At 42.8% G+C, this 27813-nt stretch overlaps 1 protein-coding gene and 1 long non-coding RNA gene across 2 annotated transcripts; both read right to left on the bottom strand.

Moving 5' to 3' along the window:
* Positions 1-15758: 15758 nt before the first annotated feature.
* Positions 15759-18358, bottom strand: LOC137904009 (uncharacterized). The gene is made up of 4 exons (XR_011105799.1): positions 18311-18358; positions 17113-17179; positions 16316-16456; positions 15759-16218 (listed from the first exon to the last, which is right to left on the bottom strand). It is a non-coding gene; the product is annotated as an uncharacterized lncRNA (long non-coding RNA).
* A 3491-nt stretch (positions 18359-21849) lies between these two features.
* Positions 21850-27303, bottom strand: zc2hc1a (zinc finger, C2HC-type containing 1A). Its single transcript, XM_068748100.1, is given in 10 exon segments — positions 21850-22701; positions 23519-23623; positions 23938-24004; positions 24153-24210; positions 24556-24695; positions 25043-25184; positions 26103-26129; positions 26548-26673; positions 26908-26969; positions 27258-27303. Coding segments are annotated over 10 exon segments (909 nt in total). The 3' UTR covers positions 21850-22565.
* Between the last annotated feature and the right edge of the window lie 510 nt (positions 27304-27813).

Here is a 27813-nt window from a genome sequence, read left to right as displayed (position 1 = left end):
GTGGAATTTTTCCTTATTGGAAGGTTTTCGCCACATCCTGATAATGGACAAACTGTTGTTGATTTGTTAATGAAGTGTTTACGGAAAGCCATTTGGTTGTATTCACGGATGTCTTCCAAATCCACAACAGGGGGGAAATGTGAAGTTGCTTAAACAGATCGTTCCATATATTTGTGTATTTCTCAGAACATCTGTGTATAATCCTCTTTAATGCTTTGTCTTCTACCATGTGACTAACTGCTGAGTTAGTGACAATCGGAGATCTGTTATATGCTGACTAGACTGAAGAAGGGAACGCTTCGTATTGTTTCGAAGAGCTATCTGCCCAAGGTTGGAGTCTTCATGTCTGGGTGATTTGCGCACGTACACATCTTGTCTGCAGCCTTAGTGGAGACAAAGCACTCCATTGTGTATTCCTGATCTTCAGTAGCCTATGTTTGTCAAATCATTCTTCGCCTGGTGCTTATCAATAACACACCAATCAGTAGGAGTTAGGACAGAGCCACTCTGTTCTTCTTGACCTTACTCACGCTTATAAAAACTGTGTGTTGACCAAGAAAGGGGGGGGTGTCTTGGTGAAGCCGAACGAAGCTAACTACTTGCGTCTCTCCATCCCTCCCGGCTGACAGCTGTCTTAATAAATCTAATAATCTACAGTTTTGCCTCATTTCGTCTCTTCGGTGCAAGGCCTCTCTGGGTTTATTCATTTTAGACCCAACACATGCTCATGCAGCAGCTTGGAGATGAAAGTCGTCCTGCTGGTAGTGTTTGATCCCACTGAGATGCCGTACATCTGTCAGAGGAAGGGAGATCCCACTGGGACTGGGCCGCTTCAGTCCTATCAGCATGACATCATCCTTTGGCTCTGCTCTCCCTCCCGCCCTCTCTCCTCTCTTTGTTCCATCCTTTCATGTTCCGTTGTCAAAGGCAATCACCTGCATAGAGGCTCGCTCTGGAGCATCAAAGTTCAAGTTTGTTTGATTGCCAAGCAGCATCTTTTTGTTTGCTTCTCCGTTTGCCATGACGCATGCAGTATGTCCCATCATTTCTACTAATGAAAATCTATAAGTGTGATATGTGACTCTGTGTGTGTGTGTGTGTGTGTGTGCACCTATATACACGTGTGAATTCAGTGCGCAAAAGAGTGTGGCAGGTGTGCGTGCGAAAGGATTGCTGCGCTGGCATTTCCGTTCAAATGTTGTCGTCCTATTCTCCTTCTTATCAGCCACGGGACACATTTCTCCAAACAAATGCACAAGCGCCATTTGTGTGCGTCTGTTTGTTTGTTTGTCAAAGCCTGAGAAAGTGTCTGACATCGTGTGCAAGTCTATGTGTGTCAGAGAGGCGGTGAAATAGAGTGCGATACGGTGGCTGAAAGAGAACCAGAGGAGAGAGAGTAAGAGGGAGAGAGGGATAACGGCGTCTGGTGCTCGCTCTCTCTGGGTCCGATTCCCCTGGGTGTCACAGACGAGTTCCACTGTGTTAATCTCTGTGTAATAAGTGAATCACATAGAAAACAATGGAGCGTTCTGTCCCTTTTCACAAAGACAAAAATAAAAAATAAGCCTCCGGGCAGCTGATTAGTCTGTCTAACTGTGTGAGTACAGAACATGTGTGTGTGTGTGTGTGTGGCTGCAAACTGAAGGCTGCCTGAATGCTGACTTGTGCTTTCTAAACAATATTCCACAAAAACAAAGACATTCAATTCATCAAAAAAACCAATGCACTGTATAAAAAAAAGAAAGAGGCTCGGATTGAATGTGGCGTTTAGAGATGCTGTGTCGAGTCCAATTCTTGCGACTCCATTGTCTCTTGATAAAAAAAGGATATTCTTCTTTCTCTTCATTCCCCTCAATTCCTCAGAGGTGTGATCAGACTCTTGGCATCTGTGATTGCTGCTGCAGACATATGGGACCTCAGTAAGCTGTTAACCTCCTGGCTTGAGGGTGCCCTTCAGTTTGTGTGTGTGTGTGTGTGTGTGTGTGGGTGATAGGTGGACGCACACAAACACAAAGATGCATAGCTTGAAAGAGAGAGACAAGGCAGCACATCATGCCAACCATCCAGAAGCTATTGTGTGTCTTGGTTGATTATAAGTTACTGAGGTAATTTGAGACTTCTTGAGTGCTTCCATTTGAACTCAGAGGTTTTACACCCCATGTGATGGCCTCAATATCCTGCAGACAGTAAACACAGTAAGTCTAGTCCATTTGGTGAGTAATGGTTTTCGAAGAGACAAAAAAATAAAAATGGCTCTGGAATAAGGATGAAAGAGTGTGTTACCAAAATATCATATGTGATACTTTAAGTAATGATAAAGAAATTGAACCGCTGCACAGCATAACTGCAGAATATCCGACGCCGCACACAAAAGAACAGCGAGTGTGTCTCTGTGTGTGTGTGGTCGCATCATTAAAGTTACTTCACTATATAGTAATAAAAATGTAATGACTAATTTAAAGCAGTTGAAATAGTTTCCTGGTGGAAGACACGGAAGTGATGCAATACTCTGAAATACTTGACGGGATCTCGAAGCTAAAATACCTTGCCTGCCCCAAATGCCACTGCAACTTCACGCTCGGTGCGCTAGAGGGCGAAGAACCTCCAACGGAACAAAGAGAGACACAATTCTGTGCCTTTGGTTCTGAGAGAGTCCAAGTGAAGGGAAAGTGTTCACGCACCCAAACAATTAAGCATCCACACTTGTGAGAGTGTTTCTGATAAAGTTGCTGAATCCTCATGGGTCATGTGACGCTATTCTGTAGTGTACATTAAAGTGGCGGCGAAAGAAAGCAGCGGTTGAGATTTATTACACTGTTTAAATACAACCTACTGACTTTTCATATCTTGTTTTACCCACTGGGACAGTCATTTGGTCCATTTCAGTGTAAAAAAAAAAACTCTGGGTCAAATGCTCCTGTGAGAAACACACTGAGGAAGCCTTTTCATCGTTCCATGTCTGGAGTGCAGGTTGAATTCGTGGAGTGAAGCATAAGCAGTGCTAACAATACAGCAGGGAGCCACTAACCCACCGCCATAGTTTGCTGGTAGTACTTTCCTGCACTCTATGTCTGTGTGCGCTCGTGTGTGCACGTAAGCAGGCAATAGCCTGGCTTCAAAGTGGACTTTTATTGCGGCTACAGAGCGTATAATCAATTGTTTGTCTCCTGGTTAGAGAAAATGTTTCTTCTTGACTATCTGCGGCCCACGGAGACAAAGCCAGGTCAGAAAACAGCGATGAGAGTGACGGCGGTGGAGTGTGTGAGTGATTTTTGTGATTTCTGTGCATTTCTTGGAAGCTGCGAGCCCCTTTTTTTTCTCTCTCTCTCAATCCCTTTCAAAGGCCTCTCTGACACACAAAGACTTTCCACATCTCTGGAACAAGCCCAAAGCCGGCAGATTTCAAGCTTAATTGGCCTACGCAACAGCGAGGGGTATCTCCAGTCTTCAAAAAAGTGACTGTGAAGAATGCACAAGTTGCATTGTGTGTGTGTGTGTGTGTGTGTGTGTTTTGCAGCAAAAATTATCTTAACATTAGCAAATAACACAAGCAGATATTACAAACTGCTTGACTAAAGATAAATTAACTGTAAATCATGAAATAAATGCCAGACCAAATGGCCTTTGAAAATACAGAGTCACCATTACATTGTTATTTTTTATTTCTAATGGCGCATTTGTCGGGCGGTATCCCACACATTACCCTTTTCCATGTGTGAAGCCAGTTTGAGAATAGAGCAATCAAACTGTGCCCTTTTCTTCATCGACCTTCCTTCCATGGAATCTGTACGATTGACCAGTAATGGCACAGGCATCCTCATCTTGATTTTGATGTCTGCTGCAAGATACAGAACCCCCACATAATTCAAACTGACCCAAGAGATTCCAACCACAACTGATGCACAACAACAAGGCCTGGCCTCGCTATTGCCATTTCTTTAAAAAAAAAAAAAAAAAAACATTTGACAACCAAAAACATTCCTCAACAGAAAGATGTTTTTCACCCCATTTCTACAAACAGCAGAGCTAAAAGTCCTACTGCGGTGCCGCTGTGTACATATAACCATTGGAAATTCATGAGCTGCACAATATCTAAGTTCATTTATATGCGGCTATCAACAGAGAGTTGCTTGATGAATTATACATTGCAGATGCAACCCACAGAAAACAGATAAGGGAAATTAATCCGCGCTCACAGCTCTTCATCCCAGGCCACAAGTCGTGATTTATACAGCACATCCATGCAGGAGGAATCACAGATGATGAAGATGTAACATCAAATGTAATGTGCAATTCGATGCCAAAAGATTCACCCAAACATTCCCTTTGCAAACAAACATAAATGTTCGACTTTTGCGTACCTTACTTAAAAAAAGAAAGAAATGGGAACACCGGGGAAACGGGGTATCAAAGAACACTTGACTGAAGCTCAGTGTAGTGAGCCTCTGATCAGCTTGAGCACGCGAACACGTGATTCAATCTTCAGCTTCAGCAGTATAAAAATGGCAGGTTCCAGTTTGACAATGATGTCAAGCTACGCCACTGGAAAATATCGACCATCGGAGGCAGGAGTTTCTAATAAATAATTAAAACAAATGACTATATAGTTATTGTATTGTGGTCCCACACTTTAGTTCATGCACTTGAGTAAATCGTTAATATGCGGCCTCAGATCGTTATCATTAAATTGCTCTTGTCCGTGCTGGTTATCCATTCAACAAAAAGGGAAGTGGAAAATAAAACAATAAGAAGGCACACCGTTAAATGAGAAACTGCAGGTAATGAAATAAGGCTTTGGGTGTCATGACTAGTAATTTAAAGAACTAATCTATATAATTCTCAAAGGTTTAAAACTAACACCTTGCATGCTGATTGCTTCGTTTCCCCCAACAACCAGGTGGTTGAATTTCATTGCCAAGTGCCTCCAGCATCTGCTGCACGCCTGCAGATCTTAATACGAAGAATTCCTCTTCCTGATGTCTGCAATATATATAATTCATGGACCGCCACCAGCTTCATAACAATCCATGAAACTTAATCTTCGTCGTCTTTTTAATCCCAAATAACCTCGCGTTTTTTCCCGTTCTCTGCAGCGGTACCGTCCATAGGTGCTCCACTTCTATTTTAAATCTGAAAACACCAAACAGAAGAAAACCTGTTATCTCCGCAGAAAACATTTTTTGCTGTCATGCTGTGTAACAAAGGACGCCTCAGGAGGGACAGGACGTAAATACAGAATATCAGGACAGAGCGTATACAGCTTGCACTGACATGAGCGTTACTCATAATGTGAGAGCTTGCCTTTGTTAGCTCAGGGACTGTGAAATGATATCGAATAATGTGGACAGCAGGAGCTGAGGCTCAACTGTGGATGTAGCCCTCCAGTGTCAACACACATTAATAAACAAACGAATAAAAAACCGCTGCAGTGAAAATATTTCAGCCTTTCAGATATGTCGGGAACATTCAGCTAAATCCTCACTCTGCCTTCTGAATACCTACGATTCATACAATGTGTCCTACAGGTGGGGGCCTTCAGTTCATCATCAGCATTTCTCACATTGTCTTCATGGCCTTCTTCTTTTCAACTGATCTCTGATGTCCCTCTCCGTCACGCCATCACCTTTCATTTTCCATTGATTGAGATAGACACAAATAGCCCATAGAAGAAGAAGAGGCGGCTTTATTGTCATTGTGCAAAAAAAGGTGAGAATGGAACTATGGGCCAACATGACTTAATAACCGAAAGCAAGTTTTTTTTCTCAACACTGGGGCAATATAATACTTGGGAATATGTGGCCCATATGGGTGTGATCCCTATCTGCTTTAGCCTCTGTGTTTTCCACCATTTGAATCAAATCCTTTCTACAGATGTGAGGAAGCGTTTGATTGACAGGTGGAAGTAGCCAAATCAATACGCACCTGATAAGGATCAGTGTGTGCTGCTGATGGGCTGTCTGCTGACCCAACCACCGGCATCGGGTATGGCATTTATACCACTTGGCTAGCCTGGAGCATTTAAGCTGTGTGTGTGTGTGTGTGTGTGTGTGTGTGTGTGTGCGCGCGGGTGTGTGTGTGTGCTGGAGATCAACAATTACCGAAGCTCTCCTCAGTGAGAAAAGTATGAAAAATCTATTGTGTGCCAAAAAAAAAACTAACACACGATATATGAATATATATATATATATATATTTATGATTCACTTATTTTTGAAAAATGTGATATGTGATATCCTTCACAATCTTTATAGTAGTTGGTCACAACTATAGTAAGGAAAAATATAAATTATCTCACCAGAATCAAATATTTTTAGTAATATCATTTATTTATTTATTTATTTAACAGGGACAGCGCACATTAATAAACATTTCTGTAAATGTGCCAGAATTAGCCAAAAGGCTATTTTACATCTGTTGTCCCTAGACAGATTCCAAGGCCCCCCAATATATACACACATATGAAATGGTTTACATCATTTTTTAAGTATAAAGTCCACCATGTTATGAAAACAGTTTGATTTGGAACTGAATTAAATATGAGAACTAAAGATACCTTGTTCATGTAAACGTGACGCCATTATGCCATTGAGTTTGCATCAGGAAGGAGTATAAACCAGAGAAATGTGGTTCCAATTGTAAGATTTTTTTTGTTCGGATTCCAAGATATTTCATATTTGTCCAGTTTAATGATCTTTCTTGTGGGTGGCAGACGCCTCATTTCAGGTCCTTTAGTGCGATGACACAGCGCGTGATTTTCTAAGCAGAGAAAATCAATGATTTGAATTACAAGAACAAATGAGGAATGAACACACATATTGCTGCCCAGGCACAGGCGTTCATATCACACCAAACACATTATTTCCCACTTGATCAATCAGAAAGATAATAGATAATAATATGTTGCTGTGCCCAAAGAGGAAAACAACAATAACATACATCCCTCACACCCGGGCTATGCAGCATGCTATTATGCCAAAACAATTTCGTTCTCAGCAGAGAAGCAGAATGTTTTAAAGGTGAATGAAAGCAAAACAGGTAAATGGCGAAGCATTAAAGCATCACAGGGAATTAGGGGAGGAAAGTAATATACTATTCACATTTCTCAGTGTATATATAGTTAAAAGGAACTAAGAACAGTTTTTATATCAGTCCACACACTTTGCACTGCCATTTTTCAGTAGGCACCCACTAAGGACAAATCACTAAATCAAATCGCTAAACACTATTGTGATTTTTCACATTTTTAGTTGCTGGTTGAGATGAGGGATGTCCAGTTGTGCTGATCTGCAGCCACTAACAAAGAATGGGAAGCAGAAAGGAAGTGCATTGCAATCTACAAGCACATCTAAACTCTTTCACGAAGACATCCTAATGCAGAAAATGTGATGAAGGCCCCTTGACGTGCAATTAAAAGGTCACAATCATCCACTTACACACCAACCAGATGAATAAGCAGGGCTGCGTCCAGGGCTGCGTCCAGTCACAGCCCCAACACGGCCCCAAATGAAGCCCCATTTCTCTGGGCTTCATCCCCACTCTGGGAAATCAAGACGATCTGCACTTCGGCTACGGTTCTCTCTTTGATGCTCAATTAACGCTAGCTGAGCCAATTGTTAATTCACATTATCCAGTGCACTGTTGCAGGTGCAGCAAGTGATGCTACGGCTAAGCAACCACAGGCGTGCCGTTCTTAAAGAGGAACCTGTACCACATGCAATTGGTGCCATTAGCTTTTAAAAAGCAGCCATTTAATTGTTGACGCTATAAATGCAACATGGCGCAGCTCTGTGGAGTTCCTCCTCATGTTCTGGGGGGGTTCCACACCTTTCTGGCACTCGTTGCTTCTGATGAGCCTCTGTATCAAGCGCTCCATGCCTCCTGCTTCTTTCACCACTCATGAGTCATTGTTAGGTCACAACTCCTGGCACCAGCTCATCATCTTCCACCTCTCAATATTTCACGTCACACATCCTCCTTTCAACGGCAACCTTAACCCGCTCTCTCTACATACTTTTCTTTTTTTATCACTCACTCATTTTCCCTCTTGTCCTTTTTTCGAAGAGGAAGGATGATGTGCTGGGGGGGGGGGGTCCCGTCTGCAGTGAGCTCATTAGATGATGGGAGGAGAATCACCAGCAGAAACAGACTAGAAGACATGCACAGTGCTCTCTCTCTCTCTCTCTCTCTCTCACACACACACACACACACACACATATATCTCTGCCACGCTGGATTCATTCCAATGACACATTGCTAGACTACCTCCTCTCTCTCGCCTTGTCTTTCTCCTATAATGCTCCTCAAAGTACTGCTCTCATTATTTACTGCAATATGCAATACTGTTACCACCTCCCAGTACTATGGGACTATATATTTACCACATGTGGCATCACTAAAAATCGAGCTATAAATTCATAGCATTGTTAAAGCTGGAAAACCTTTTTCCTGTTATTTTTGCACTGAAGCAGAAGAAGAGTGTGAATCATCACTGATAGGAAGATTAAATGCTGGAATATACTTGCATTCCTATCATTTGCCAAAATCACACCCATTTGTCGCCACTGAAATGTAATGTGGCTGCATGCATTGGCCTACATCTGTGGTATTGGGATGACACTGTTGGGAAAGTATGAAAAGGAGTTATTCCATGTCAGCAGAAAGCCATGCAAAATGTTTTCTGTGAAGTATTCCAAGTGTTGTTCCGAACCACAGACATTCTATTGTTATTAAGCCGTCGCTTCCCCCTTCCTGACAAGGAGGCTAAAGGGTCACTGACAAATTGACATCCTTTTTGCTGGGAGGGGCTGTGCATCATGTCCATGGACTCTCCAGTGATGAAAGGCGGCCTTGGTTCCGGGCCTTTTGGTTGAAGAATGACACTGAGTTCACATACACACAGTTAACAGTACAACTCATTAAGTATTGGAACGTTGCGCCTCTTATGTCGGCATTTTGTGTGTCTACGGAGAGTTTAATAGAATGTTTCTACTGATCCAGGACGTGCCGGCTTAGCGCAAGGGCGGGAAGGAGGAGGTGACTACTTTACGGAAAAAAGCCAAATGAATTTCTTTAGAAATATCATTAAGGTGTTTCACTTTATAGTGTACAAACAAAGTACCAAATTCTCTGATTAATAATATTACAGAAAGCAGTGATAATCAAATGTATTGACATCGAGCCTGAATCTCGGCATCAAGAATGCTATCTATAGATAGATGCTTCTGTGCAGCACACCCTCGCCATGCCGGGTGCACTGCACAGCACCCTTGAGGGAAGATAAGATGTTTAATGGTGCGTAACATGTAGATGTAATTTTGCAACAATTGCACAGTAATGGCAATATTGTAAAATACCCCATTAGCAGTGTCACAGAGGGTTTTCTTTGCACTTTAATTAAACAAGATCATAAGGCATCTAGTGCCAACATGTGGATCACATCATCTGATTGATGAGCACACTGAAGCTGTCATATAGCACCGCCCCTTAGACCATGAATATACGATCAATGCAGGCGGTGAGTATGGATCAAATGTCAGCCGGCAGCCTGAGGCACATTCACGATGAATCTCAGCGTTGGTATGAAAGAAAACGTGAATAAAAATGCAGCAGATAAGAGAACTCAGCATCTTCATTTCTTTAATGTTTAATTGTGACGATGTTGAATGTCGTTTCTTCTCGCAGTGACGTCGGAGTCAAACACGGGATATGGATGAACAGAACTAGAGAGCATTCACGGAGAAAAGGGTCATAATCGGGGATACATTTCCAATCAGTCAATGGCTTGACTATAGTCACAAAAGACAAATACACATCGGCTACATGGATGACTCATGCTGACAAACGAGCAGCATCAGTTGCTGCCTCTGGGCTGGTGTCACACCTCAAAGAGAAGCCTCACAGCTCCTCTGGAGGAAAGCCATTTTTAAGAGGGGCGTGAATCAAATGGAAGGCAAATGCAACTGGGGAGGGACACACCGCACTCACAGCAATATGTTGTACCTTGCATTCATCTTAAACGCACAATGTGCCACGGTGAGTAATGCAATTTGGCACTGCCGACTTGGACACGAGGCCAAAGGTCAGCTTATATTGTAAAACAGAAGTCCTGGACCTGATACCGATTCGGTGGCTCGCTCATTGGCAGGCAACCCGGGCACTGTTGCTACAGGACAGCTTCCCTGCTCGCCGCGCCGTGACATGAATTATGAAAATGTCTGTAACAAGTGAACGCAGAGCAGATGGAAATTGTTGCATCCCACTGAAAGACTTCTCTCATGTTAACTAGTCTAATACAGGATCAAATGAAATAAGAGGATCAAATTTCACTCCTAAAACGATGCCCTGCGTGTGTCACAGCAACCTCGCCATATGCTAAAGGCCTATCACACACACGTGACGGAGGGACCTGCAGCCAGATGAGGTTTCTGTCTGTCCTCACAGCATACAGCCGGTCAAAGAGTGAAGTATCAAAGAAGACCTTTGACAAGGGGCGCACCACCCTCTTTTGAGCTCAGCCTTTGTTCCTTTCACGTGTCACGGATCGGCCTCAGGTGTATCCCGCTCATACACTTCAGCGGCAATATGTGACTGCCACAGAACAGATCTGCCACAAAACGCCAATACAGCCCGTCTCAGCGTCAAACGGGAATAAAACTGCTACCAGTTACAGGATTTCCAAATCCTCCCCGACTCGCCCCGAATACCAGGAGTATAAATATGATGCAATCCCCCCCCCCCATTAGGTTACTCTGCAAGACATCTGCTGGGTCAGCTCATCCCGCATGGGAGCTCTTTGGACTGTTGTCAGCAGTCCATCCTGCAGGAAGCGTGCCAGTAACCCCTCCGCCCGATCAATAGGCACCGGCGGCTAGCTTTCCCCCCCCTTTTTGCTCTCTCTCTCTCTCTCTGTCTGTCTCCCCTTCTCTTGGCTTGCACTGGATGCAGACTGCGCCGTTCTGCCGGCGAAGCACAGTGATTAGGCATTAGGCCTGTGTGAATTAGTTTAATCTGTGTCCGCGATGAAGGACACGACTTTTCATGCCCACTGGAAACATTCGCTGGACAGAAAATAAATTAATCTTCAGGAAATTTAGAGAGGGAGTGGAGCTTGTGTGTGTGTGTGTGTGTGTGTGCACTGAAAATGTGCAGCTCATGGCTCACTGTTGTGCCATCATCACTGGAAATACTGGGAACAGTGGAAAAGCATCCTGTTTGGAACAGGCTGAGCAGCGCGTGTCTACATCCAAACCCCCTTATTCCGGCACCAGACGTCGGTTTGAGGGGAATTGGGAGGGGCTTGTGTTCTCCATGTCACGTCCTGCTTTACCTGTCTGCAGAGCGACAAACGCCAAAAGAGGAAGTGTGTTAAAGGGATGCAGACCTGAGCACACACTAAACTGCCCATCATGCACCTGCACAAGTGCTGACATGCAGTAGGTTGAACACTGACCCAGAGCGAACTGGGATGCAGCCCAGCGCTCCTCCTCCTCCTCTTCCTCCTCCTCCTCCTCTTCTCCTCTACATCATCTTCTGGATATGCCCTTGACAAACTGCCAGCACACATTCGCCACCTTCTGCAAATCACTATTGATCAAAGCCCAACTGCACTGAGGGGAAAGGTTTGGAGTCTCCACTATGCGATCCTGCATCTCTCTCAAAAGCAGTTAAAAATAATTATGCCTGTCAAACTATGGTTTGGAAACAAATACGAGGCGATTCAGCTTTGTAGTAATTCAGATTTCGAATCATTCGAGAGAAAAAAAAAATCAAGATGCGTTACGGCAACCAGAAAAACTTCTATTTGTGAAGGGAAATGTCAACGCACGAACGTCCGTCTGGCCATGGAGCAGCCGCACGCCTTTTGTTTACAAGGTGCTCTCTTAAACCTTTAGACGAGAGGACTTTTACGCACAACCAATGATGACTTTGTGTCAAGTGGGGAAAAAATATAATACCCCCACCCCCGACACGCTTGTGATGAGGAGCAGAGCATCCAGAACCAACTCCCGTGCATGCTCCAGAAGTCGTGTCCAGATTCCCTGCGCATCTCCAAATTGCAGGAACGCGTCCCGCTGACCTTCTTCTCCGTGATGGTGTCTTAAGTTGGTAGAAAAATAAACGCGCTGACTTACCGAAATGAAGATCCAGCGACTCTCCTGTTTCCGCTCCGCACCTGGTCCGCCTCTCTTACAAGTCTGTGCGCAGCGTTCTTTGATCAGATCAGATCAGATCGGATTAGAACAGAGCGGTGCGCCTCTTCTCTGCGTCCTGACACCAGACTTGCGAGGGATCCAGCGACCATTAGCCGGGTTGCACTGCTGACGCATCCGCTGGGTGGGGGGGGGGGGGGGGGGGGGGTGAGGAAGCAGAAAGATGCGGGTGAGCTGGAGGAGGACGGGGCGAGGTGTGCTCGGTTCGAAAGAAGAGACGGAGAGGGAGGCGAGCAGAGAAGAAAGCGCTGCAGCGATGGGGAGGGAGCGCCAGCGGACAGCAGGCGGGCAGCAGCGCGCTCTCCCCGCACGGCACACACGGGTGTTGTGCGCCATCTTGGGGTCGCATTTGGTAGTGTAGGAGCTGTCAGACTTGTGACGTCTGCCCAGTTTGTGGGGCGACAGCGTCGCCGACGGGGACATTTGTAGGTTATTGCGGTTTGGCCTGTCCCGGTTCTGCAGCAGACAGACAGATTCTCACTGCTGTGAGGTTTGCGACTCATTTCAGGGACTTCTACCCCTGAAACCCAGCTAATTACCGACTGCCATCTTTACCATGACCCCATAAAGGTCAACTTTTACCCTTTGGACTATTGTGACATGCTTTATTCTAAACTGGGGCAATAGAATACTTGTGTGGAGTTTGTACGTTTCTTTTCACCACCAAAAACATGCAATTTAGGTGAACTGGTTTCGCTAAATTGCCCACAGGTGTGAATGATTGTCTGTCTTTGTGTGGCCCTGCGACGAACTGGCGACTTATCCCGGGTGTGCCCCGCCGGCTGACTGCTGGGATAGGCTCCAGCATGACCCGGTAACTGACAAAGCAGTCGGAATGCCTTGGGTTTTTTTCCACCTGCATGGGTTTGTCTGTCTGTCCGTTAGCAAGATAACTCAAACAGTTCTGGACAACTCTTGATGACAGTTTCAGGAAATGTTGGGAATCTTACCAGGAACAGTCGATAACATTTTAGTGATGATCCACAAGAGATGCTGTTGGTGAGCCGCATTGTGATGATGGGTGGCGTCCTACACAATGTGACACACTGGCAGCCAGAGAGACGAGCGTGTGTGTCCCCAACCAGACGGACCGGGACCCGGACCAGTAAGTGTGCATCCTACCCAGGAGGCCATTCGGGCCGACAACATTTTATTTCAATCATGTCAAAGAGGTAAGGATGCAGAATTCACTTATTCAGCAATGCATTTGTTGAATCGCTGATATTTTTAGGAAGCCTATTGATTGATCGAGACGAGTCATTAAAACTGTGGCATTAAAATAATAAATTGAGTCACCAAATATGAGTCAAAGTCTTTGATATCATCTTTTATATGCATGTTTACATTTAAAATTCACAGGATTGTAACCAAAATAATTTCATACATTCATCGTTCAAACATGAACTTCTCTCAAAGGGCTGTGATCAGGCTGCTGTATGGGGGGGGTAATCAGAGTGACCCACATGTGCTCCCACCACCCCTGAGAGAGCAACGTCGTGGTGGGAAGAAATCCTCCGCTTCGCAGCCATTATTTGATGGGCTTTCTTTATGAAACATGTCCATGACCTTTCACAAGAAATCGCCAAGCTTCACTGAGGACCTAAAAGAGTGAGAGGCAGGTTTTAGACTGTAAATTCCTCCAGTCTGTTCATACTACTGGTTTATCGTCTTCGCAATAAACGAAAAGATGAGAAAAATATGACATCCGTTTAAGTTGTTGTCCAGAATTCACTAATTTACTTCCTGGAAATGACATTTTTAGAGAGTTAACATTTTTCTGTTTGAATGTGATTTGAGTGTATCCTATATTTTTGCCACGGGGGCTGGGCCGGACTGGACGCTCTGAACAGGCACGACACAGGCTGCGGGTTTGAGCAGGTTTAGTAGCCCACGAGGGGGCAAGGAAGTCAGAAGTCAGGGGGAAGCCGCGATGAACCCAGCCAGAGTCTCAAGACGAGTTGGCAGGGCGTCGGCAGGGAGACGTCGCAGAACTGCAGAGGAGACGGAACCGGAACGGGCTGGGACGTGGAGCCAGGAACTCCGGGAGACGCTGTCGATCCGGCAAGGCGTGGGGCAAGAGCCGGAGTCTTCATTGGAGCAGGTGAGCAGACGAGGCTCGATCGGAATCAGCTGCACAGGGCTGCCACTCCTGCTCCAGCTCGGACATAGAGAGAGACACATTAGGAGGAACAGAATCCTGACAATGTTATGCACAATGCCATTAGTCTACATTCATTTGTATTATTATATGGAATTCCTGTTCTCAAAAGGCCTACATTCATTAAATCTCAAACCACTATTTTTTTTAACTCTTCATTCTGGATTTTAACATTATGCATAAAGCAGAGTAGAAAACATGTTTTCTAACATAAATGACAAACGGGAGTCTTTTTCTCCCCAAGTAGAGACAAGCTCTTCCTGCCGGGACACGACACTAACATCTTGATTCTTCACCATGACATTCCACATTCCTCCTCGTCACCTTCCTCTACCACATTGTTTTAGTGATCTTACTTCCTGGAGATAATCCCGTGAAACCATTGTGGGACGACACCAATGCTGATGACAGACCAGGTGAAAGCAGCATGCTGTCTTTTCAGGACTGACTCCCCTCCATGACCGTATAGGAGTCAGATCGTTCAATCCTGTTCTGTCTCTGTCAAACATCCTCTTCTGGTTACACAACAGTGAATAGTTGTAGAATGTGGCTTGATGTGCTCTGAGGTTTGACTGTTTTATTGTAGTAACACACAGCGCTAATCAGTCTCTAGGATCTGGTCACGAGTGTCGGGAAATTATTTATATTTATGAGGAAATGCTATGAGGAAAACACGTCACACACCTGCAGGGACACATTCAAGTACATGCACTCCTGCAAGGCCTTGAGAATTCGCAAGACAGCCCATGTATGTGCAATGACTCCTTAAATTTAGATATGAATGTGTCTGATCTCATTGTTTGATGATGAGATTTATTTTGGTTGTCAGATTAAGACAAAAAAAACACAATTTAAATTAAATAATATATTACAACCAAAAAAGGAATAGGCAGAAGCAATGCTATAATACTATAATACATACAATTATTTATTTTGATAATGAAATACATTGCTTTAAATCATCAGTTAACTCATTCCACAGTTTCACTCAAAGAACAGAAATACACCTTAATTTAACATTAATAAATATACACACCTCTCAGATTGTAAAGGTTTTCCCTTAATTTGAAAAAGACCATTATACAGTTTGGGATACTGTTATTTTTTACTCTATAAAGAATCTCTAATATTTTGGATATTCTGGTCAGCCTGGCAGCAATTTTATGGTGCAAGGAGAATTTGGTAAATTAGCTCACATAGCATGGAAGGCAGATAGAAGAAATTCCCATTACCGGTACATTATAATGTAAAAAAGAAAAAGTAAATGCATGTCAAATAGTATTTTTCTATGGCCTAATTAAAAGTAAGGTATAGTTAATACATTAATAGTTTTCCAAAATAGCAAACTTTGAGCTCATTAACCACATTTAAAATAAACTGTTAATACTAAGATTTAATACACTTGTACTAATGGATATTTTTCCCCCCTGAAGCAGACAGAAACCAAAAATACAAAATGCATAACAAACAGAAGGGAGACTTAAAAATATTAGTGATTAGAATGAGTGACAAACAAGTTCAGGCTTGCATCCAAATTACAGTTTCGTTGTATTTCCCTTTGAGAGTCACAACCCAAAGGTTTTGCCTTTATTTTCACTTCCAACTTTCTCATTCATAAAATGTGTTGCAATGGTGAAATTAGTTTTTACGGAAAAATATGAAGCAACCATTTTACCAGGATGTGGTTGAAAGTCACGCGACTGGCTCTGCGACTGTTAAATGGTGAACTCCTCTTGGATTTGTGCCCAAAACTATTCTTGGCAGAAAAAGCAAAAAAATGTATTAAATTGTTGAATGTGTTTTTTTTGTGTTTTCCCGTTCAGCTGACAAAAATATCATTTGGACTTTTCACCTGAGAAAGAGACGGACATGACAGATGAGACATGAGGTGATCAGTCACGCTTTACCCGACTAAAAGGTGACAGACAGCCTTAAATAAAGTAACTTACTGTTGGACAGCACTCTTCTGCCAAGGCAAGATTTTGTGTCATTGCACAAAATTGTAAAAGAAAAATAGTCCAATGGTAGTTTGATCTTCTTGGTATGCTGTCTCTTGTATGCTCAGATGCTCATGTTGGCTTTACTGGAACCTAAAACACACAAAGTAATTGCATTTACATTTACAAAATCATAACATCAGATTAATGCATGACTTTTAGTGGACACGGGTAGGAAGAAAATTAGCCATATTTTTACTCAAGTGCTTACATTTACCTCTGTTGTTCAGTTAAAGTACTTCTGCAAACTTTCTGGTGCTCTGCCTGTTTATTTAGAAAATATGTATTATGATTGAGAGCACGAAACACCTGAAGAGTTTTTCTTTGTATGTTTGTGTTCACATAATGTAGAGTAAACTGTGGTGAAATTAAACTTTCTATTGAGATCCCAGCGTATCCTATAAGGGCTCTACAGGCATCACTGTTGTAATATGATGGATGACTGCAGAACACACACACACACACAGTTAAATACCCTAACACTAGATGTGCAGATTTTCTCTTCCAATACCTCTCTTCCTACCCTTGTCCACTAAAGGTCATGCATTAATCTGATGTTGTGATTTTATAAATGTAAATGCAATTACTTTGTGTGTTTGTGTGTGTATTGTGTGTTGCATGCATGCATTGGCAATAAGGGCTTCTATTCATTCTTCTCTTCTTCTTTAAATGTATGTTTCTGTAAACACAGAAGGATTATTTGCACTGAGGTTGAAACTAGCTGCGCAGTATTAATACTCTTATAGTACCATTTTAGTTTCTTCAATGCGAGTATGTTTGCAAAAATCTGGGACAACAGCATTCTGGAGCTGGATTCTGCAAAAGATAAAGGAGGAAGAGCACATATCTCTTATTTCAGCGGAACTTACAGCACTACGAAGCTCCTAAAAGCATAACACCTTCACACACAGCTAACAATAATAATAATTTAAAAAAAGTCACCCCCAAACCGGGTCAACTAATTATGTCCAAACTTTAGGGGACACAGATCTGAGGAAGTATTTATTAAAACCGGAGAACACCAAAGAGGCAAAAGAAGGTGAAACACACCTGAAACATTCATTTCTGATGTTGCTGACAGAAATTATTTAAATGACCCAAAATGAACTGAGGGAAGTAACTACGTCTCCCACGCCCCTTTAGGCGATAGAGGAGCGTCACTTTATTAAAATAAAATGTCGGGACATGGCTTTGGACTGGTTTTAAATATCACTGTAGGAGGAGGATCTTCTAGAAGCGCCATTTCAATTTCTGGAACCATTCACGACAACATGTTTGTGCGCAGTGAAGGCGATGGATCAGGAGATACCTGCCTGCGATCCCCGCCAGAGCACCGTGGCCGTGGACATCCTCCACGGCGCAGGTTCCCCACGCGTAAGTTTACATTTACTCACGGGTCAGAACAACATGTCTGTGTTTTACGCGCACAAATCAGACAAGTGCAGCAGTGGGCAGCATTTTGAAATGGGGGGGGGGGGGGGGGCTCGTGATTTTTGATGGGTTTTAAGGGAGGCGTGACTGACAAACGTTCCGAATTTAAGTCACTTGTTAAAAACTTGTGCGCTCGTGAAACCCAACTCTGGACACGAGGCTTGGACGTGGAATTTAAATGATCTCTTATTGGCAACGTGAAACTTCTTGAAGACGGAAGCCAAATCACGAACTGCGGTTGCACAGATTTGTGCGTAAATCTTGGAGAAACGCTTTCACCGACAAAACTCCAACAACAGTGGACGGCTGAGTGTTTTCAGAGTGGAAATCCACGCGATAGAATGAAAGCGACAGAATAATGACAGAAGAAGACAGGCGGCGCGTTGCGCGGCCTGAAGCGGTGACGCGCCGGATTCAAGTGACATTAAACCTACGACAGGTCCCGTGCTGGTCAAAGCGCGTGCACTTCGTGACCGACATCAAGCTGCGTGATGAAGAAACGCGTTCGAAACTTACCGGGAGCCGGACTGGACCGGGCGCGCAACCGTCCCGTTCTCTCCGCCGACTGGAGCGACTGCGCGTCGGGAACTTTAAATAGTTTCTCAGGAGGGGAATTCCACCGAAATTATTTCCCGTCAGTCAGAATGAAAGTGAAATTGTTTCCGGATTTACGGTTAATTTTCCTCCTGGTCTGCAGGAATTCATTGCTTGCGCACTAACTGCCATTAATTCCTGTAAAGGAACAATAACAGGTATAATAAATATCAAATGGACAGTACCGGGGTTGTTGTAGTGCTATAGTCATATTAGTGGGTCTTGATTTATTTTGAATTTATGTTAAAGGAACCTGTTAATTGTCTAATTTAATTTGTACGTATCATAATGTATAAATAATTATTACATTTAGAATGTGAATTAATGTCAAAGGACTAAAGTCACACAATGTGGTAAAGTAAAAAAGTCACCATTCCTTCCGACGTCCACCTGTCAAAACGTGATTCCCCTTCGGCGATCTGACAGCCTGTCTCAGTGCGAAGCTGCAGTCCTCGGCTGAATGTGTCCGATTGTTGACCGTCTCCGTCTCCTCTTCTCCTCCAGCCCCTTCTTTGCCTCAGTTTCCTTGCTCTTCTGCTTCTACCTCCATCTCTGTCCTGCGACAGCAAACGGCCTCTTGTGGAAATTAGACAAAAATACTTGGCCATTGTACAAACTCATCTTGAAAGCACAGTAAGTAAACCAATCCTGCACTCAAGGGAAGGGAAGGATACTTTTATTACAGGTAAAGGATTACAGGTATTTAGACATTTAAGTTTTGGAAATCAACTGTTTGCAATTCATAATAAAAACATACGTTTGTTTTTGTTAAATGAAGGAATCAAGTGGCAAAAGAATGGAGGACAGAATTGAATATATGAATAAATAGCCGTAGAGATTTGATAATAAATCGGTGAATGATGGAATGAGGAACGAAGAAGACAAGAATATATGCTCGATACTGTCCTGTCTAACATATCCAAGGCATCTCTCTTCGTATAACCAACCACCTTTCTACTCTGTAAAAAGAGTCAAACACGTTGAACAGGATCAAAAAAAAGCATCAGCGGCCTAAGATTCGACATCAGACACCAATCAGCGTTTGCATTCATTGTACAGCCAGATTGAGTTTCTCAATGTCCTTTGTTTTTTTTATATCTTGCCACCGTAATATTACTGCTCTCATTCATTCAAGAGAGAAGAAATCGCAACCCTGCTGCAGAACTCATCATGCCAAGGGCTGAAATACAAACCATCTCACTGCGAGGCACACAGACGTGTGAGTATTATTGATTTCATTGATTTATATTATTTCCTCTTTATTTTCAATTCTCAAGGGCTTGAAATGTACAAAAACTGAACCAGCGACTCTTCTCTGGTCTGTATTTGGTGCTGACAAACGCAGATAGTTGCAACACTTGGTCCACTGTTGCCGTGTTTTAGGAATGTCGCAAAATGTGGTAAAACTGCTTCTGAACAGCGGTCAAAAGTTTCTCGTCACTGATGACGTTCACGGTTTCAGTTTAATATTGCCGCTGACTTGTCTGCCTCTCTTTTGCAGGATTCCACGAGAGCCTTGCACAAACTAACCTGCAAAATGAGGCGTTTGAGTCTCTTCCTCACAGATGGACTGACCATATCTGTGATAAACTCAATAGGTTGCCCTTGCCTTGAGCGACCAGTAAGTCAAGGCACATTGGTATAAATCTTTTTTTTTTTTTAAAGGTATTTTATTTAAATAATACAAGGGGCAAGCAGCAAATTGACAAATGTATTTATTTCCATTTCTCCGCGTGAGATGACGCATAATTGAAGTGGAAATTTGGCAGGCTCTAATGTTTCTGTTGCCAGATTATTTGGTGAGTCACTGAAAGTTACGCAGCCTTTCGACTGTGTTGTTTTTCACACAAGTTAAGTCATTGCCAGGCGACAGAGGATGTATTGTGTGTGTGTGTGTGCAGAAGATGCTTTTCAAATTGGGCTTTTCTGTGCACTGTCATGAAATATTTGCAAAGAGATTTTTGGAAACAGGATGCATGCATTTTTGATCACTATGGTCGAAGCATCACAACCTGTGATTTACAGCATCCGTCACGTTCGGATTCAAAATCAGAAACATCTGACTTTTTTACAATTATTTTACAGCTACACAGTTTCTGTTTCCATATGTGATATTTGTTAACTTAGTGAGCTGAAATATAGATACTATTTTCCCCATGTTTTATTGGAACCCCCCCCCCCCCCTTGACCCGATCAATTCCATTAATGATTGATGATTCAGGCTCATAGTTGAGATCTGAGTCACACAAAAGAAGGGCTCAGCCTGGACCTTCAGGGCTCACCAGAGCAGCACTGTTCCCTACTATGATGAATCCCATATTTGGGAGAAAGGGAATGTCTTCTCTGAATGTTAGGGTCATTAGAGATCACCCTTAAATTTGTACATGTAAGGGGGTCAGCGTTCTAACATTATAATGGATCTTTATGAGAGTACAAGACCAAAGCTCACGACTAATTAGCAAACTGTGTTTGTATGTTGACTTCTCTTGAGTAGACTCAGGAAAAAGTGATGAAGAGGATGACAGAAGCAGTACAGAGGAAGATCGGGAAGGAAAAAAGCAGGAGGATTACAAAACTTTGCAAGGGCCAAGTAATCCTATCAGCCATGACTGAATGCTATGAGATGCTGAATAATGTACCTTTGGAAGCCTGAGAAACTCCACCACGCTGCGAAGCAAAAAGAAAACCCAAACACCAAAACCTGTGGACATTACAGGAAATGAGCCCTCTTCATTTGGTGATGGAAAAGGAAGGTCTTCAATCAAGTGCCAGTTACATAACAACTGACAAATCAGATACGTTTCCAAGCTACACAAAGTCTATCCCTCCAATTCTTTTTGTTCTTTTTCAAAGCTCCAAGGACGTCCAACAGACTGGACTCTCATGCACTTTCTTCTTCTGATTAAGCATCATGCGCTGCCTGTATTTCCCACTACCATGAAGCATTCAAAGGACTGTTCAATTTTGGCTCGACATATGAGAGTTTTAACAAGCTGCAGACATTGTGATAAAAAAAAAAAAAAAAATCAATGAAAATTAGTTTTTGAAAGACTATTTCATGACATTTACTTGGCTCAAGTGGCGATTGCACAAGCAATACCAGGATATTAAGGAGCTTGCAGTTTTACTTTCACTTTAGATGAGAGCAACTAGCCCGGGCACATCTGTGTTTCAGATATCTGGAACTCCTTTGTTTCATTTCATTTACTTTAGGTGGTTTGACAGGTAAATTCATGATGGATTGCCGTTGATACTTTAAAAGGGCCCTCAGTTACGGATAGCTGCGTTTAGAACGGTGACTGCAATGAGACGCATGTGAGACACTTTACTGCCACATACAAGTGTGTGCATAAACACACACACACGCGCGCACTTCCCGTCAGGGAGCAGATAATGTATCATCAAGTAGCTTGACATTATTACATGAACAAACAATCTCATAACTGTTTACAGATCTTTATTGATGGTGGATAAACATACCACTGATTATTATTTCAAGCAGAGTGTAAAACAGCCACAAGAGATAAACTGCATTGACTGTAATATGTGTACAAATAACTTACCAGTAATGCTTTGAACACTGACAGGGACACCGTGGAGAAAGAAGCAACCGCAAACCCTCCAGGTGCGTTCAGCTTTCATAGAACTCCAAATAAAACATTTTATTTTAACAGAACATGAACAAAACAAATGGTCCTTACTCATTCAGAAAAGAAAAAGAAAATGAAAGGGATTAATAAAATAAATAAGCCATTACATTGTGTAAAATAAATGTGGTAACGGGTTTGTTTTTTTGTAAATGCTACATTTGTCAACCTTGCGAGGTCAAGCCGATGAAACGTAAAGGGATTGCTGACCTTCAACAGCGACTTCATTTCTGGACTGGGTTCTGCAAAACAAGGTGCTATATTTGCAGAAAAGAAACAGGATAGAGGAAGTGTTGCATTGTTTCTTCAGTAGCTTATCGTAGTGCACTTCAAAAGGAAATATTCTGTCTGAGTAAACCTATGCAGACATGTCATCAAAACCGTTCCAGTTCAGAGTTCACTGGAGACCGAAAAAAATAAAAAAAATAAACTGTTTCATATGACCACTTAACTGCCTTGAAAATGAGATCCCAGTGAAAACACTAATGGGCATGAGTTGTCGACTCTCCGACGCTGCGCATCCAACCGTTTCATAAGCGCATCCTCCTGATGCCACACTCGCAGCAGAACTTGGCTGATCCAATGGGGTACTCGGTCCCACAATGATGACACAACATGGCACTCGTCCCATTGCTGCTTTCTTCATTCATGCCGACATTATCATTCCTGAGTAATTGAACAAGGTTGACAAAGCAGAATGGTTACATTCATAGTTTATCATCGGCTGGGGGCACGTTTATCAGCAAAGATAGATTTTTGTCGCAATGAGCAGTTTTAAATCAACGACTGACGAGACGTAAGTGTTTTTTCCACACCGGTAGGGGCTGACCATCACACATGTTACCTTAACTTCAGTGTTCTAAGTATTCTATAATACATATCATTGATGCAAGCTGAGCAGTTACTTTTGTTTAAGGCATCATTCTGCCAGAGCAGCAATGTTTCTAATAATATCTGAATAATTAAATTCAAATAAAAGAGTCTCAAACGTAATTTTAATGCATCATTTGCAATAAATATTCACAACAGAGTTCAGGAAATGGGCACGGTGGTCCAGTGGGTGGCGCTGTTGCCTCACAGCAACAAGGTTTTGGGTTCAATTCCTTTCTGAGCAGAGTTTTGTCTGTTCTCCCCGTGTCTGTGTGGGTTTCTCTGGCTTCTTCCCAACTCCCAAAACATGCAGCTTACATTTGTCCCATTAAACCTTTCCATAGACGCGAGTGTGAGATTGACTTGTCTTTTTTGTGACCCCACAATGTGCCGGCGACACGTCCGGGGTGTACCCCGCCTTTCACCCGTCGCCAGCACGCCCGTGACACGCAAGGCAGATAAGTGGCTGGAGACGAGACGAATGAGGTCGTCTCACACTCAAGAACATGGATGGACTTCAGGGAATCTGTAGCTGCGTGTAATACAGCAACAAACCTCAAGAGGTCACTATAGACTACACATGGTAATGCATAAAGCTGGTGATATGACTCACCTAGATATGGGGGGGGTGACTTTATTTTTGTTAAAAGCTACTCCAGACGGTTTATTCCTCTCAGGCCCGTAGCCGGAGCTCGTGGTTGGATTCTTGTTCCCCACACTGAGAAGCAGGAAGAAGAAGAAGAAGAAGAAGGAACTGCTTGAAAGAATGCATTTGAGAGGACAGATCCAAAAGTTACAGCTCACATTTGTGACATGTTACTCTTATAATGCCAGCAGTCACTTGTGGTGTTAAAAAGAACACTATTGGCAGACATAGTACACAATGTAAAGTGATTGAAAGACAACGTGACTCTGAAACCTGGACACATGGAGATACGTGCTTTAAACATAAATATATAATTAATATAAAAAAAAAGAATATTTTATTAAAGCATAGAACAATGCTTTTGTTTCTTGCAGGGTGGCACTGACCCCGATGGAGGGCTTGTGAGGCCGGAAGGATTACTTCTCGTTGAAGACGTCTTGGCGGCCGGGATTGCTAGAACAAACAAGACATTACGATTAACACCCTGCAGCTAACTTCCTGCCTCTCAACAGATTGTGTTGAACTTCAATGCTTCAGAGATGGGCATTGCTACACACAAAATATACAGAGCTGTCAATTGTGAATGGAGCCTTGCCGTTACTGGTGGACAGTCCCTGGCCTGATCTCTGGGGTAAGCGAGAGGCGGCAGAAGGCTTGTACTAAAAGACAGAGAGAAGAGAATCAGGACAGAACACAGAACACAGCTGCTAAAATAAGCGGTAGCAGAGTCACTCTGCTCCTGACGCAAATAGGACATGCGTTCCTGTAAGTTAGTAGACTTACAGTAACGCATGTTGTAGATGCTGAACAAGTGTGTAAATGTTAATGATGCATGCCTTCAAAATATGCAAACTTCACAGAAATGGCTTTGCAAACAGGCACAGGTACAAAGTAATGTGAAGGAGAAACTCTGAGAAAGCTACCGGTACACAAACGGCTCGTTCGTACAACCAGACACGCTCTGTGTGAACATTAAAACACAAACGGAACCGTCGGCATGGCACCTGTGTGCGAGGAGGAGTCTTCTTGACATCTAACTTGTTCTTGGTGGGCCTACGGGCGGCCTGCTCCTTGCAGAATTTGATGTGTCGTTCGGCTGCGTTTTCATTGAACCTCCGCTGACAGTGGGGGCACTGGATGTAGTCTGAAGACGAGAAAATGTACATCGAATGGCATCTAATGCAGAAATTCAGAAGTGACACAAATCCTGCTGCTGCTGTGTGAGGAAGGTCTGACCCATCTCATGTTCTAGCACCTGTTCGTTGCATTTTAACTCCCTGCAACACCTCGCCTGTGTCGTCAGTCATGTTATCGATGTATCCTTCATACGGATTCGACTACAGATTTAAGAACAGTTCAAGAAGGAATCGTACTTCCTGGTTCACAGAAATGTTCACAATTTTAAATAAAATAATTACTTCACAGTCGCCATATTACAGTATTTTATTTTTACAGCGGTTCTTTATTTGTCTTGCACGAGCCATACATCACCTGGATCAAAAGTAGGAGGAAGTGGTGGGGGTAACGCCCCCCCGTCTTTCACAGCCCGAGTGTGCAGCTGGGCGGCACGGATGGTAGCGATGAAGTCCTCGTGCTTCTTGCGCCAGTTGGACGGCTTCGCAGGACGCTCGGCCTGGCGGGGAGCGACACAGAGAAGGTGTTCTGTGAAACCAGGTTGTTGGATCCTGAGAACCGACCCAGACAGCCGTAACAGCAACCCTCATCAGCGCCATCCCTCTGCGCTACCATCGCTTGAAAACCAGAGGGGTGGCCGGATGCTATGAAAATGATATGGCCAGTACTTCTTTCTCAATGTCATCACGATGCCAGGAAGCCGACAGCAATCCGACTCATTCTCTTGACCTTAACTTAGATTAATATGCTTTTATTTAAACCTGTACATTCCTATGATTTCAGTTGAACAGGTTTTACTTTTCAGTTTCCTTCTGACTGTCCTAAGCAAGGAAATTAATTGTCATTTAATTATTTATTCCACCTGGAAGGAGGAAATAGTTCTCCAGTCCTCCCATCACACACCACTGCATGTGTTCTGCAAGGCTGATGAATGGAATTCACACATTTATAAATAATCTTCTTTACTTGCTCAATGATGTGACACACAGAGCGTAGATTATGTCCTGTCCGTGTCGTTAGCATGCTCTCGTTGGCTAAACACAAGACAACAGAATTCATTTTTCATTTGGATAACATTCTAATATTCAGGCAACGGATTTCAGATTTGGTGCAAAGACCGATTAGTCAGGTTGGCCTTCGGTGCCATGCGACAACACGAGGGCCCTGCAAGTCGCGCCAGCAGCAAAGCTACAAACAAGCATGGAAGCGGAACAAGAACATTTAAATAGAGTGAAAGCAGAACGGTGAGGAAAACTCCGCCACTCTAAAGTAATAGTACTAAAGTAATAGTACTACAATGTGAGCGGACGCCGCTCAGAACTATTGGAGCCAATGAGTCAAAGAAACAGTGAGTCAACTCCACTGACAATCACATGTACAGCAAGAATGTTTCAATCAAATAAATGACTCAACTGACTTTATTAGTAGAAGAAGAACTTTGTGACTGAAATACAATTTAAAAGTGATTTAAATTTGAAAATAACATCCAGAATCTACAATCCTTTATTTATTTTTTTAGATGGAATCCCAGATTGAAAGTAAACAACACAATGTTTTGACATCTGACCATTTTCTGGGCTCCAATGATGTAACTTGAATATTATTATAGCAACCATTAAGATGAAGCACGATGAACGACGTCACTGGAAAGTGAATGTGTGAAAGAATGAATTCATATGAAAGATTAAGCAGATTAATACTTTCTACTTGAAAATGACAACAATATTTTAAATGCCATGTGAAATTAAATATGATTAATCTTATTTCCAGCTCAGAACTAATTTTATTTCTATGAATTATATCTGACCCGCTTGAAATGTAATGTTTATGATTTCCACCATGAACCCAAAACGCATTCTTACCTTGGGCTTGATGGGCTTGATGGGCTTGAGTTTGGGGATGTCCGTTCCGTCAGCTCTCTGTCTGCTGGAGTCAAAGACCTTTCTCTTTTTGGCAACAGATTTTTGGCAGATCTTCTCATGCTTTTCCTGTAGAAGAGTGGAAACCACTCGTAAAAACCCAATGTGCTCCATTTCATGCAAAGTTAACGACATTTTACAAGTGATCCAGAATCAGAATTAGGTTATAGCTCACTGAAACTACATCTTTAAAGTGTGTCTGCTCTGCTTTTTTTTTATTATTGTTATTATTACCAGAGTTTATACCATTGTATTTCATTTAGGTAATGTCAAAGTGCTGAGGATGGGATGACAATTCTTTACCAGGACTTTAGGTAGGAAATTCCTTTTACAGACGCTGCATTGAACCAGATCTGGAACAGGAGCTTCATCTATGAGAAAGAGATGTTATTAAAATGAGACCATAGTGAAGGAGTTCAGAAATTAATCGCAGATGTCATCCGATAGATGCATAATGTTTAGACAAACATTGGACTTGTTCTATTCCCGTTTCATAAACTCGAGATAAGAGTTTATTTTAGTCAGTTAGCTTTACACAAACTTTCCAAATGCTGAAAACTGTTCGAATTTAGAGTCGAACGTAAACTGAGTTTATTTTACATATTCAAGTGATATTGAAATATTCATGCCGTTAGTCATTCAGAACCGTAAGCACTACTCAAAATGGTTCAGCTCATTCAAGCTAAAGTTCAATAGCATGTTGCTAACGCTTGATAGCTCCTGTGGCTATTGCAGGGATCACGCCCATTCAGTCCCATCGTTGGCCCGGACGTTACCTAGCATTGCTCGGGCTAAATCCCAAACGAAAAAGAGGTCACGGGGAAAATGTAGTGACCTAAAGCGTTAACGACATTCTAAGCACATAAATTGAGATTGAACTTGCAATAAAACAGCAAAACGGGGTCCGTTTGGCCATCAATTTATCTCACCTTCAAATTCCATCATTGGTTACCTCTCCTCTGATGCTGCTGTTGTTAGTTACAGACAACAAAGGATAGACACATTGGATGAGAGCATTCAATGTAGCCCACTTCCGGATTCGTTCAAACACGTTCAACGAGTGCATTGTGCGCACTATCTACCCATATCGATTTGCTGGATCTTTATTGCAGTCAAAATATGCTATCTGGAAATACCTTAAGTTGACTTTTGTTAAGATTAAGCGCTATATACACAAATAAAACTAATCCATATATGTTTTTCGTATAG

This window comes from Brachionichthys hirsutus, chromosome 14 (assembly GCF_040956055.1).
Source record: "Brachionichthys hirsutus isolate HB-005 chromosome 14, CSIRO-AGI_Bhir_v1, whole genome shotgun sequence".
NCBI classification, from domain to species: Eukaryota; Metazoa; Chordata; class Actinopteri; order Lophiiformes; family Brachionichthyidae; genus Brachionichthys; species Brachionichthys hirsutus.
The sequence above is the reverse complement of the archived record's forward strand: the minus strand, read 5'-3'. Positions and strand labels throughout refer to the sequence as shown.